Raw genomic sequence first — 15,757 nt, 5'->3', positions numbered from 1 at the left:
GCTTGGTTAGCCTCATGGTTTGCAGTGTGCCATTTTGTAACCAGTTTTATTTTAAACCTAATATTAGCATTATCACTGGACATATTATTAATATTGGGCCTTGCATCACTGCTATCACAGCCTTTATTATTGTCACCACCAGATTTTTTGTTCATGTCATCATTATTGTGAACTTCAGGATTATCATCATAAACATCAATATCATTAATAATATGATTCATATGACCCTGCTCTGTAGAATTATCATTAGACTGAATATCTTTGTCATTACTGTTGTTTACGTTATCACAATTATTAGGCAGATTACTATTAGCTTTGCAATTAAAATTATCTTCATCTTCAAGATCAAAATAGTGAAAAACATGAACATTTAATTCACAGTCATTTTCAGAGTTATTCCCGTTATCAGTAAAATTATTTAAGTACACCTTTAATTCTTCTTCTGTTAGAATTTCACAATGAACAATTCTTTTAAACATTATGAATTTGGAAAATAATAAAGAAATTACAAAAAACTTGAACACAACCACAGTTCTACAGTATTTGTTCACTAAGTAGTGAACAATACAAAAGAGTTCCTGCCGATCGACTTCTTAGCGCATATTGTTGTGGTAGTAAAACAAACCTTAAATCCGTATTTATAAACATATATTTTATTTTTAACACTAAACAATTTACACATGTTAAAAAATTGCTGAATCCAGACATTAGTTTTGCAAGGATGAAAAAATTTAAACTAAGAATTACACTAGACAACATAAATACATGAATGCACAACTCAACATAAGGTTGGCAACAGTCAAAACTAGCTGCTAATTCCACAATAATAACGCTACTATGGGATTTCTGCTGAACTCAAAGAGAGAACAGTAGGTTGTAAGACTGCTACAGCATGCATTTGGTCATATTAAGCACTTTATTATTAAAATAATGCACAAAAAGCATTTTGTTGCAGTTCTGCAACATGATGCATTTAAGGGTTTTAATAGAATTCTTCTGTAGAGAACAGAATCTAGGAAATATAACCTTAGATGTAAAAATAAAATGTCTAAGTAAAATTTAATGTAATTTTCTAAAATTTCAATCAAAATTAATTACCTGCTTAGTGAAGGTGGAGTACATATTACAGTTTCTTGAATTTTTTGTTTTGTTTTCTTATGTGCAATAACTTCATGAACTAATTCCTCAAGTCTTAAATTTTTTTCATTTTCTGCTCTTTCCTTAGCTTCTCTTCTTTTTTTCTTTTTTTTAATAATTGAACGTATTCTCTCAAAACTTCTTGCTATTTTAGAATCCTCTCCCACTTCCTGTCAAATTAAAATAGCAACTTTAGACATTTAATATAACAAAGAAAGGTTTTTAAATGAATGGGTTGAATTAAACATTAAAAAAAAGTCGATTTGATAATTTATATTTAATCAATTTAATTCACAACATTTTTTCTGGAAAAAGAAATCAATAATAATGATCATTATTTAAAGAATAATGTGCATATTTAATATAGGGAAAAAATAATTTTCTGTATAAATCATAAAATGTATGAAAACCTCAGATATTATTAATTCATGTAGATGAAAATGCATAATGTGAATGTTTTAAAATAGTTGTTAACACATATAAAAGAGGAAATTAAATATAGTATGAGTATTTGTTGTCTGCAAATAAGATTATACTACATATATTATGAACATTGTTCTATACATATGAATCATTTCATAATTTAAAACTGAAACATGAATTTAAGAAATGCATGAAAGGTTGTACTCTATACCACATATCTTGAACTTTCAAAATAGGTGTCACATAACCATACATTTTACAGAACTGTCTTCTTGATGTAGACTCAAAAATCACGTATGCTAAAAAAAGTTAAAACTCATATTTTTCAGAGTTTTTCTAGAAACATTAACAACACATTTAAATGAGTACTTAAATATTATAATGATTATAAATAATAATGTCAAAAGAAGAAATATATTCTTCTTTTTCCTAGAGGTATTTGAAAACCTGGCTTTATCTGATAGTAATTTCAGCTCTAAAATTTATTTTACAACAACCAAACATGAAGAGTGAGGGTAAATCATCAGATTAGATCAGGGTGGTTAAGTGATCTATTCAGAACCCTTGTCCAATGACTAGTCTGGCTAACAAAAGAAAACACCTGAGTTTGAAATATCTAATTTGAAACAAGAGATTAAAAAAAATAATAATACTCAAGAGAGATTAAAATAATAATACTCATACACGTCAAATATATACTATATGTATATTTTATTTTATTTAGATGTTATTTTAATAAATAAAAAATATATATATATTTTCCAGAAATCACATTTTTTTAGCATTGTGTTTGGTATGTACTATTTCTAAGTTCTGAAAGCTCAATAAAACAATTCTGTAATTTACTATTTCATATGTGTGATAGTAAACAGTTATAACTCCCATAAAATGTTAGGTTATTTAAGTGGTAGTAAGGCTTTTATAAAAATGTCATATCTATCTGTTGTTATCTATTGAAATGTTATTTTTAATGATCATTATATAGTTTATTAAACCATACTTTTTAAGAAACTCTTTAAAACAACAAAAATAATAAACAAACAAATAAAATGGTTCTTCAAAACACTACTACATAACCTTGTTTAATTTATGTAAAAATACTTAATATATATTGATAATATTTTAAATTGCAAAGTCTAATTAATTTAAAAAAAAAGCATACGTCTTAATTTACCAAGTGATTCAGGATTTAAGGGGAAGAATTTGAGAACTGATTCTGTAGCTTGAAATAAGGAAAGAAGGACATAACAAACATGTGTCTGAAAACACTTTATATTATAAAGTTATGGCTAGCGAAAAATGTTTTTCGGATTTAAGTACCCACTGGTGAAGTGAGGTCATACTGAAATTTTTATGGCATATAGGGAATAAAATTGATGGTTTCTCACATTTTTTCACCCAAAAAATTAAATAAAACAGGTTTCAAAACTGTATCGTCCGTAGTTTTCATGATGTCCAACGTAAAACAGAAAAATTTGATGATGAAAAACATTGAATTGGATGTTTATGTTTGAAGTGTAATAACTGTCATAAACGACTAATAAAGCCCTAAATTTTATTATCAAAACTTGCAGAGAGTTTAATTTTGAGACAATAAATAAAGTTTATGAAAAGCAACAAACATCAATTTTTATTATTAAAAACAAAACTTAACAGAAAAATGTTATGAATTTGTAAAAATTAAAACTGTTGATTTTAGTACACTATATTTAGACCTTTGAAAAATCAGGTTGGCAAAACTAACTGTATGCTTCAAAATTAATTTCAGTACTACTCATTGCTGTCATAAAATTGAGTTTATGTTAATAATAAACATTAGACGGATTGGTTGTTTTGACATAATTTTGCTTGTGTTGAATTATTTTTTGAAAATCAAGTTATGTAGTGTTAATGTGTTTGTTGTTCTCTAAACTGTATCTACATTTTTCCAATAGAATTTAAATTTAAAAAAGCAAAATTATGTTCTGAATTCTTTGTTTTGAAAAATGATGCATCTCTACTCTTATGCAGAATATGCTGATATGAGTTTGTGTGCGAATTTTGTGCTCCAGCTGCAGTGGAGAATAGCAATGCAGGTATCTTGGACAAGTAATTTCAAACTGTAAAATATGTTGTAAATATGAAAGTGTTTTAATAATCTTTGTGAGAATGATAGATCAACTGATGATGAAAGGGAAAACATTCTTCAGGTGGTACAGCTTATTCCTACAATGATCATGTGAAGAATTTCTACACGATTCAACATTTCAAAAAGTACAGTATGGAGGACATTACATGCTCATGGACTGCATCCTTCTCATGTTCAAAGAATTCAAAATCTCCAGCTTAGTGACCATGTCAGACAACAGTGGTTTTATCAACGGGTTAACAATAATTACCACTTAATTCTGTTAATACTATTTTCAGACAAAACTACTATTACCCATAATGGTATAAAACTATACATAACTATAATAACTAATAACATAATGGCATATAACTATACATGGAATTCACCTCTGTGGTTTGAAGAAAACCCATATGCTGTATTTGAATTAAATTTCTAGCAATGATCTTCAGTGAATGTCTGGTGGAGCATGATTGACAACCAATTAATAGACCCTTTCAAACTAGAACATGTCATGGGAAGAAATTACCTGGAGTTTTTTAACAATATATTTCTTACAGTGCTTGCAAATTTCTTGTTAGGGAAACAAATTTAAGTGTTATCAACTTGATGTAGTACCAAACATTTCATTTCACGAATGAAGACAATTTTTAGATCAAAAATTTACTGGTAAATGGACTGGACATAGAGGGCTGATAAATTGGCCACCTAGATCACTGAACCTTACTCCTTTAGATTACCATTTATGGGGAACAGATGAAATGTGAGGTATACAAGCAAAAAGTATACAAACATGAACTGATTGCTCGCATTCTCAATTCTGTTACCCTCATCAAGGAATGAGGGTATCATAAAAACTATAGGAGATACATTTCTAGAACCTGTTTTACTCAGTCTTCAGGTCAACAAACATAAAAAACCATCAAGTTTACTCCTTATAAAACACCTAAAAATTTCAGTATGACCTCATTTCATCAGGGGAACTGAAATCCGGGCAAAGTTTTTTGCTAGTCGTAACTTGATAAAATGTTTTTGGACATATCTTTATACAAATGTTTTCCTTATTCCAAGCTCTAGAATCTAGAATCAGTCCCAAATTATTTCCCTTTCCTCCTGTCTCACTGTATATAAACTTAGATACTAAGTCTGGGCAAAAATGTGCATGTAGGGCCATACAGCATTAGCAAAGTAATTATTTATTACCACATCAATCAGTAAGTAATGCTGTACAGTGCTTGTAGTATATGTGTTTGTTTTTTGGTTGTTTTAAAAAAAAAGTGTGATATTAGAGTATATATATATATATATATATATATATAAAATGTTTAAAGATAATGCTAATTAATTTAATAACGTATAACGTTAATAAATTTTTTTTCACAGTAAAAAATAATGTAGTATCAAATTAAATAAAAATATCTTATCAGAGAGTATATCAACCCAAATTATTAAAGTTTTATAGCTATAACTTGCCTCAAAGAGAATGTGTAATTTACTGTGAGTAGATGGCCATTTTGAGCTGTTAAATCAAGTCTTTAGTACATAAGGTAAAATGTTAATGTAACCCAATTGTAAATGTTAATAAAATATGATGGTACAGCCAATGGAATGGATAAAAGACTGTAGGCCCATTTAAAAAGATATGAGATATTTGAATAGTCTGTTTTAAGTAATTTATCATATATTTTAAGTGATTTGTATGAGTTGTTCATTAATAAAATTTTTAATTTTTTCTCATTTAAAAACAAAAATACTTAATACTATTTGTTAGAATCAAGCAGACAATTGTCTATACAAATATGTAATCTTAAAAATGCTCCAGAGAGAATTATCTCATCTAGAAATTAAAAGAAACAAAATGCAGTGAAAATATATTTAAATTTTTTTCAAGATTTAAATTTTAATTATTTTACTTAAGAGACTTCTGAAAAATTAATGAAAGTAAAAGTTCTCAAGAAAATTTTTCATTAAAAATGTAATATTTGATCTCCTATTAAAACTTAATATTTTACCAATCTTTTAAATACATTTTCATGCCCTACATCTGTCTATGTGTCCATCACTGTATTACCCTGATCATCAGGATATTCTAGTTAAATATAGTCATTATAGTAAACAGCTGCTGAGAGAATGAAATAAAGAAATAATTTATTTTTTTGTGATTTAAATTTATAATTCTATAAGATAAAAGCTTATGGCCAACCAGCTAGTTTTTTTATTTCTGCTTTTAATGTATTTAGTTTGGGTTTATAAAAAATTATAATAATGGGTCTTTTAATTGCAGATTTTATTTTTTATTATTAAAATAATTTGTACTTTATTAGAAATAACAATAATAAAGCGAAATGAATATCCTGCAGATATCAATTATGCACTATAGTTAATTCATCAACTTTTATAGTAGAATGATTGCAACTTAGTGAATAATTATATATTTATACAGTATGTATTTGAAAAAAATTATTGTATAAATATCTAATGGATTGGAATTTGAAATTATTACTTTTGTACTAATGTGTTACAGAATTTGGAGTGGCATTCTATTAATTAAATACATATTAACACAAATCACTAAGTTCATTAACAATTAAAATTGTTAATGAACAATGTTTTAGTTAATTGTTTTAGTTAATTTGTTCATGTCATTGTTCATGTTTTAGTTAATAATAACTAAAACATTATTCTTTTATTATTTTGCACTAGATAGGAAATCTTGGAGAGCTGCATCAAACCAGTCAAATGATTGAAGACAAAAAAAAATGTTGCTAAATAACCATTTTATAAGAAGAAGATAACAGATTTGAAATGGATTTATTCACCTTGGCACTTTCCACTTATACTAGTTTTTGTATTTAAAGAATGTTTGTTATAAACTGTTAAATATGTAACTAGTCCCAGCATCACTAATGAACATTTTTCTTAACTTCTCTTAATGTAAACACACCATTAGAAATTCCTTACTGTAAAACAAAACATAAATGCCTCATTTGTCACCTAGTTAGGAATAAAAAAATAAACCTTTCTCATTTGCTCATGAACATTGCTCAGAAAAAAGATAGCCTTTCTGCAGTAGTTAAACTAAGTTTAAAATGTATCTAATGATTTATAATAGCAAGTAGGTTCAGTTTTGGTAAAAATTATTTGGAAAAAAACCACACATGCACAGACCTTACAACAGATTTAAATATAAATATTACATAATGTCAGCAGACCTTACCAGAATAAAAATAAATATACATGATACATTCAACGTACAACTCACTCCAGTACAAATCACTCTTACTACTTAATTCTAAATCAGGTAGAACAAATATTGCTTTATAGATTTTCTTTTAACCTCTTCCACTAGTTGTAACCATATTTTAATTTCTGTGAAATATATTGCAATGTATTCCATTTGGTTTGTTAAAAATGTGTTTGATACAACAGCATGAAATGACCTCAGTTTGATAATTCAATATAATGTAATATCGATACCTTTTTTTGTAATTAGTTGTTTATATAATGATCAACTGTGTATATAATGAATGATAAACTGTATTTTACCCAGACAGATTACATAATGTACATCTAATATTTATTATTTATATGAAGACCATTTATAATTATAATTTTGTTAAATAAATAATGTAACTACAATTACATCTACAATTATAGTAATTTCATCTAACTGATATTAAACTACTGTATTTAATTAATTCATTATAAAATTATTAATTAACTTTTTACTCATTTAAACTTAAGTATTTTTTAATGAACAGCACAACATAACATCAATTAGCACAAGTATCAGAGTGATTCACAGTGAATGCTTTGTGCAAAAGCGTATTAAAACACTTTATGTAAAACAAAGGTACAATACAAACATTTAGATAAGTAGCAGCATATTGTAATTTATAATATACAGTTAACCCAAGATCAGTTAATATACAAAAATAAAAAAAAATAATTTAAATATCTTCTTTTATAGACATAAAATATTTAATGAAAGATTGTTCCAAAAAAAATTTCATTTGATGTATGCAGCAAGATTACATAAATGCATTATAAAATAAGTGTTTTATTTCCATAACATTCAAATACTAAATGAACAGAAAAATCCTTATAAGATTTCAGGTGGGTAATAATCAACCAAGCAAAATTCCAATGGGAAGAAATAAGTAACATCAGACCAAAATTTAAAGGAGAAAAATTAGATTCAATAAAATCACTAATGAAGTATAATATCGCAATGGAGAAGGTCCAATATTTAGAAAAGAAATTAAAATGTAGCTACAGAAAAAAAATATTGCAGCATTAAAGAAATGCTTATAAAAAATCAAGTTTTTGATGTTACAAATCTGAAATGTAAACATGGATTTTTAGGAGACAATAAAAAGTTTTAGGAGACCTGAAAAGCTCTGAAATAATTTTGGAAAGGAGAAAGGTTATAGAAAAATTTTCAGGAGTGTAAAAAATAAAACAAATTTTATGGGTTTTTTGGCATTATTTATTATTGTCGTTAGTCACTAAAAAAGAGCAAGGGTATTTAACAAAGCTGTATCCAATATTCTACAACTTCAGTGATCTATGGTTACTAGTTTATTAAACCTGCCTTTGGCAACAGAAATTTTGTCTTCAAATCTTTCAATTTCCAGGATGCTAAACCTAAGATTTTGCAGTTTTTATGGGGCTATCAGCTTGAAAGAAATATAGTTTATTGTCTTATCCAGGACCTTATCTTATTTTTGAAGATTAAAAATTACAATAATAAAGAAATTTGTCTGTTAGATATTAATAATAAAATTTATGTAAAAAAAATTCTTCAAAACAACTATGAATTTTATAACTTGAGACTGATCTAGGGTAAACTACAATTTTTTGAAATAAACTATCAATAAGTCAATTGTTACTTTAAAAATTATACAAAACAGCCAACATTTAAATAAAAAGTGTTTTATAAATAAAAACTACTGTGGTTTGTTGTTTCTCTTTCTTTTAATTTGTTATAACAATTTATATAAATGATGCAAAGTTAAAAAATTCATTAGTAAATTATAATTTACAATAAATGAGAAAAGCTATATTAATTAAAATTTTGGAATAATGTAAGTTAAAAACAATAATTTAGTAAAATGGAAACACAAAAAAAAATTATCATGTAATGTAAAAACAATCTTAATTTAAAACAATTATTTTATTCCAGCAATATAATTAAACCATATAATATTAATTTCTTGACGGTTCTTTTCTTTTACTGTTACAGGGCTATAAAAAAACCTTGGCCATAGGAAAATTCACTGTTATTTTTCATTCAGACAGCTGCATTATGTTCACACCATCAGCCTTGGAATTAATGTAGACTCAATTCTTGAATTATTCTGAAGACTTGGGATGATTAAAGATATAAACATATAATGACTCTCCTCATATACATTAACAGTGAATTCTACAAGCAACTTTTATTTAATAGTATGATATATTAAGTGAATCTAATGATTAAATTATTATCATCATTATTTAATATTTTACATCTAATAAGTGGATACAGCACAACAATGATAGCAACATAAGTAAACACTTTAAAAGCTTATACAAGTACACATGTACAATTTTATTGACTTTAAAAATATACCTTAGAAGAAGTAGATACATCAAGAAAAAGTTCAGACAACACATTTTCATAGTTTCACTACAGATGCAATTCAGTACATAATTATATGCATGTGCACACAGTGATGATAAAGAAACAGACATATACACACTAAACATTATCATGAACTTGTTATATCTGATGAGAATTATATCTTATTATATCATAAGGGAGCAATCCTTTAATTCACTTAACTGTAAATGGAAATACCTTCATCATGTTATATAAAAAAAAAAAAACAAAAATACTCTTCAATTAAAAATACTTAATATAATGGAACTGAATTATTTGTATCAATCATTATGATTTATCACCAATAATAACCAACTGATAAAGACTAATAGAAAGTTATCTTTTCATCCCAACTACAAATTGTGGTATTCTGTAATTTTATTTACATTCATTTTGTAAATATCTCTTATCATAAGATTAATACCATTCTCTACTACTTATTGTAGTTTTCCCAGTTTGCAGAATCTGGTTATTACTGATGGATAAAAAAGATTTAGGCAGTAGAATCTAATAGAGGTAACAGTTTAATGTACTGAATATTCAACTATTATGAATGAAAAAAAAAGTAAATACTTGTATTAATATACAGTACATATAAATTGATTTTTCATTTATCAATGCTACATAATTCTAAGTAACTGATTAAGTGAACAAAATAATTTAATTTGAATAAAAGTAAATTTTTTTAAAGATCTTTGTAAATTCTTGACTTTGATATATGTATACTTAGTGAAATTAATGACACATAAAATTAATATTGACTGTATTCAGTATTAAAAAAAAGAAAGACGTAAAAAATTACCTTAATATTTGCTGTATTCAAAGAATATTTAAAATTCAATATTTTAAGAGAATAAGTTATTTAAAATATTATGATAACATATTATACCTGTGTTGAAGCAGTAAGTAAAAACAATAATGTGCTGCTTCAACACGGAAAGGAATACATTAATTTGTTGCTTTTTACCATCTGTCACAGTCTTTTTTATGACTACAACCATGAAAATTACCTAAGATACACTGATATTCACTATATAACCAGTCTCTGTAGTCAACAGAGCTAAGTTGTAATTTCTAGTGCTGAATGATCATCTGCATTTTTGTGGGTGTATGCTGAAAATGCAACTGTATATGGGGCTAAGTAAAAATATTATGGGAAATCACCTCACACTTCACATTCCCTAATAATCCTGTCATTCAATACTTGTTATTCCTTAGAATAGCTAAGTCATTTTTGAAAGTGATTTGAACTCATATCAAGTTGCTTACAACCGATATAGTTTTGGTACTTAATATACATACCTATAAATATATTTTAAAAAATATATAAAGTTAAACATATCAATTATTTAGTTTAAAGGTCCTTCACAAATAAGTGGAGTAATTAAAACAGAGACGTTTTGTAACAAAAATCTCAAATCGAGTCTGGAGGCAGGGTTTAATCAGCAAGTTAAAAGAATAGTTATAATTTTATATCAAAAGTATCTTTAGTGATAAATGTTTAAGATCTGTATGACATAAACATGTCAGCTGTCAATTAGAGTGTTATTGATTTAAGTTCAGCTTTAGGTTTTATCATCAAAGCATGCTGCTTGTTTTGTTATAAATTACTTGATTATGTCTCATATTTTCTCTAATATGTATTGTTCTTGCAATAAAAATGTTGCTTTTAAATGTTCACATATGAGATTAGATTTCTTTTGAAGCTTTTATTCATTGCCTAATTACAAAAAAAGATTTGTTGTTACTACTGAAGTCTTAAATTTTACTATAACAACAGAGTAGTTGCCTTTGTTTATTTTAAAAATAAACATTTAAAAATTATGGTTTATTAATCCAGAAGTAGTCATGTTAAACTGCTTTATATTTGGCTGGCACTTTCAATATTGATTTTTTTTTAATATAGAATTTATTTTGCTAATGTTCTTTTACAAAGATGTCTGAAATGCATGCTGAAAAAGGTAATACCAATTTTGTGTATGGAGATGGTGTGCTGTTTAATAACGTGGGTCTATTAGATTGCATATATCATCTACCAGTTCTTGAATCTCTTAATCTATTCAACATTGTATACTTTCAGGTTATTTATGAATATATTTAATATACATTAACACCAAAGTAATTATTTTTGTTGTAAAGCCAGCTTTATTTGAATATATTGTAAATCTTATGGGATTTATATTTTTTAATGCTAGACAATTTTTTTCAGCTCTAACGCTATAAATATAACATTTTTTTTATTCTATACTTCGTTTATTATTTGATAAAAATATTCTATTTTGTAATAATTTTTTTTCTTAAATAAAATGAACTTGAAAGAAACAGAAAAAAATTGAAAACTTTTAAAGGGTACAAAAAAGGAAAACCTGTTTGTGTTGATACAATTCACTAAAAAAAATTAGTTTTTTTTTTTACAAGACTTTCAGTTTGAAAATCTTATGCCTCTTACAAAAAGAAAAAAAAATGTAAATAGCAATCACATTCTTGATTATTTTTGAGGATTTTCAAATTGCTACAAGAATATAATAAAATAATAATATAGAATAAATAAAATATGGAAATTTATGTAGATGAATAACCGAGTGGACTAACCACAATGAAAAATTGTTTAATTAGTAGTAAAACATCTTATAGTACCTATGTCAATTGCTGGCACTTCTACATACTTTTATACACATATATATATATATATATATATTATTATATTTTATATAATCTGTTTATTACCCAGGAAGCGATGTCTAAAAGATTCAAAATAAAAAATGTAGAAGAAAATAACTAATTTAGACTAAATTGACAACTAGAAAATGCAAAGAAAACAGATAAGATATGCTATGCTATGGTAATGTAAATTTTGCTACAGTTATGTCAATGAACAAGATATAATGGTATTTATATAATTCTAATTTATATTATTTTATATAATTTTGGTTAATTCAAAAGTGGATTATTTAATAGAGATAGTTACTTAAATTTGTTACCCAAATTACATCAAAAGTTATGTAGTGACAATAATTAAAATACAGTAAATTTAAGAATTCTGTAATTGTATAAACCGATTTAATTTAATATTTTTATAACATTTGAGCGAGTGTGAATAAACAAATTTATGGCATAAGCAGATTTCTTGGAATTATTTATCATGATGAAAATAATTTGTATTCCTTTATAGTTGTCTTTCAAATAAAAGCACTCACATCACTTATGAATTTATTTTCTAAATAATTTTATGCTTTGTTTGAAAATACCATTATGTTATACCATTAAGTTTGCATTGCGTGGATCATGTTACATCCAGTTTTTTGGAATAAAATTGTACATTTAGTTTATATTTGTATTTCATATGATCTTTTTTAATTTTGGTATTTAATTATCAAACATCTCAAAATAACTAATTATTAAAAATGTGGAAATATATATAAACTTTAATAATCTTCTCTCATCCTTCAGGAATTATCAATTGAAAAGGTAAAAACTGTACTAAACAATAATAGTGAACTTAGTAAAGATAAAAGATAAAGATAAAAATAAAAAACTGTGGCTGAACTGAAACTTTCTGATATTAAAATCCATGGATGAACTTTACTGGTAGTGAATATAAGTGTTTTTCCTGGATAATTTCTTTAAACAGGAAAGAACTAAATATTTAAATCCAGGAGAAGAACTGAATATTTAATCCAGGAAATAGTGAATTTCTTTATTCACTAATATTACTAATAGTGACATAAATACAGATGCAAAGTAGAGAATATGGAATAAGTACAAAGCTTAAAGAATATATTATGAAGTATTACCTGGATTAAAATCATAAGTTCATTTAAAACAAATTGAAATACTGAAAAAAAGATGTCTATGCAAAAGTGAAATTCTGCAAATATTTCAATATGAGCTTCAAAATTCATAATTCTTATTTACATTTTTTTTATAAAACTTCACCAATTAAAGATAAAAATTATTTTTAATGTGGAGTTTAAATGATTAAATGAAAATGAGACATTACATTTCATTTATTATTTCAATAACTTTATTAAACTGAGTTGGTTGTAGAAAATAGAACATATGCCCATTTGTGAAATAGTGTTATGCTTTATGCTTTTGCAAGATAAAGTAATAAATGTCTGTATGTAAAAAAAACACAACTTAAAATTGTAAAACTTGTTTCAATTCTCTACATAACTTTTTTTCTTAACATAAAATGTTTTCATATAAAAGAAACAGAACTAGTTGTCATACTGCGATTTTTATTTATTTGTTATTTTTTAAATTTATCTTAATGTAAAACTAATTATAAATAATGTTATTTATAAAATAACATTTTATTTGATTGTGGTTTGAGTTAACATATTATGTTAATTAATATTTGCTAGTAGATTTAAATTTATTAATATTAATTATTACAGAAGACCTTTATGACAAAATAATGTTATTAATTACAAAAAAATAAGTAACTGCTAAAGTTATTAACTTAAATCCCCAAAGTCATCAGTTAGGGGGCTATTAGATTATTACACTCAAAAAATACAATACCTACTGCAATAAAAACACAATGAATACATACATCAAACAAGTGCAAAACTACTAATGAATGCTTTTAGCTACAGATTAAACAGTGAACAATTCTCTTCTGAGAGAAACATATTAAGTAGGAATTTATTTATTATAGTAGTTTGAAACTGGATATTCTAATATATTTGAATTATTCAAAATTATATAATTGTTTTACAAGATATTTTTTTAGAAGTATAAAAACGAGATATATTTTAACTTTTTTTAAATGATAATAATAGCTTTTTAATGCCAGTTTAAAGAAAATATATTTAACATATAAAAAGGTTTAAAAAATGCAATTTTGTCAAGATTTATATTTTAAACTTAATACATAAATAATATGCATTACTAAAAAGCGATATTTAAAATTCATATTAGTAATCAGGTCTCATAATTTAATGAAGTGAAAATTACATAAACTGAATTTATCAACATACATAATAATTTGTCTTATTCTCCACTGACCTGAAAAAGCACTTTTAAAATCCAAACTATGATTATTATTATTATTATTATTATACATACATGAATAGTTGTTTTAAAGTAATGCAAAGTACAATTAAGACAGGATAAGTGCTTATCTCCTTGAAGCTGAAGTAGCGTGCTTGTTAGTAGCAGCTGTGATTGTGGCACACCTGGTTTCTTTTTCTAATAACACCATTTCAAATAAGTATTTCCAAAAATACTTAACACATGATTGTATTAAATAATAAAATTAAAAAATGAAGTAACAGAAAAAATGTAAAGCATTTTTACAGAACATAGTTTTAGATGTGATAATCCAATGAAATTTATTTCTGACCAGAAATTATGAATTAACTAGAGTATTAATTTCAGAAAGTTTTTGCAGAAATTACTTCACTGAATTTTGTACAACTATTATCTGTAAATGATTACAATTTTTAGTATCTTTAGTGATCTTTATTGTAATGATATAATCTGAATGCTTAAAAACAAAAACAAGAGATAAAAAAGGAAATTAGCAATTAATCAGAACAAGCAAAAATTCTATACTGGATCAAAAGATACACTTGTATTTGCCTGGCTTATTACAAGGTAGCATGACATAAATACTAGCTGGTTAACTTGAAAAATGTCAGATGAAGTAATATAATTTATTAAAATCTTTTAATGAAATAGATTTAAGCAAATTTTTAATAAAAACGTATCAGAAGTTGTTTGTAATAAATTATGCATTTGATACAAGTAAAATTACAAGATGTGATAAAAAATTAGGTGGAATGTTTAATTAAGAAAAGATTGTTATAGTAAAAGATATATTAACATTAGCTCTCCTTTCAAATACTTTCTCAGACTTCGTAAACACCTTTCCCATCATTCTTGCTATTTTCTGAAGCAGTTTAGGAAGTTCACTTTTACGTATGTCTTTAATTATGTGTCAGTATCTTAAATTAATTCAAAATATTCACACTTCATGGTGAATTTGATTTTAATGCTTTTATTTGACAGAAATCATAGCCTAGCAGGAATGTTGAGTGGTTACATATTTTTTATGGTTTTTTATGGTGGTTAGATGTGTGTGTGTGTTTACTGAAGGCAATTAGATGCCTGTCAGTTAGTTAAGATTGGGTGATTAGGAATTCCATTCTGCTTCAGCTGAAAGTTGAATATGCAGCAAGTTAACTCAGAGAATATTAACTGCTTGCCTATATTGAATCATTTATATTATCTCTACCAAAGGTAAGAATAATTTAAAGTGGATAATGAATAGGGTATAAATACAAGAATGAAGGAAAATATCTTACTTAAGAGAACGGAGATTTGAGAAAGAAGTTGATAATGCATCCATATTTTTAACATGGATTTCATGATTACAATTTAAACATAATTTTATTGAATATAAAAATAAAATTGATACTAAAAATGATATTGAAATG

At 25.5% G+C, this 15,757-nt stretch overlaps 1 protein-coding gene across 1 annotated transcript in view; it reads right to left on the bottom strand.

Annotated features, from left to right (window-relative positions):
* The window catches only part of NaCP60E (Na channel protein 60E), a 934,708-nt gene that overhangs the window by 102,007 nt on the left and 816,944 nt on the right, over positions 1-15,757 (bottom strand). Inside the window, exon 16 of the mRNA XM_075359144.1 lies at positions 1,099-1,307. Coding sequence (XP_075215259.1) covers positions 1,099-1,307 — 209 coding nt within the window. The remainder of the gene's footprint in view (positions 1-1,098; positions 1,308-15,757) is intronic.

Source organism: Lycorma delicatula, chromosome 3 (genome assembly GCF_047948215.1).
Source record: "Lycorma delicatula isolate Av1 chromosome 3, ASM4794821v1, whole genome shotgun sequence".
NCBI lineage: Eukaryota > Metazoa > Arthropoda > Insecta > Hemiptera > Fulgoridae > Lycorma > Lycorma delicatula.
The sequence above is the reverse complement of the archived record's forward strand: the minus strand, read 5'-3'. Positions and strand labels throughout refer to the sequence as shown.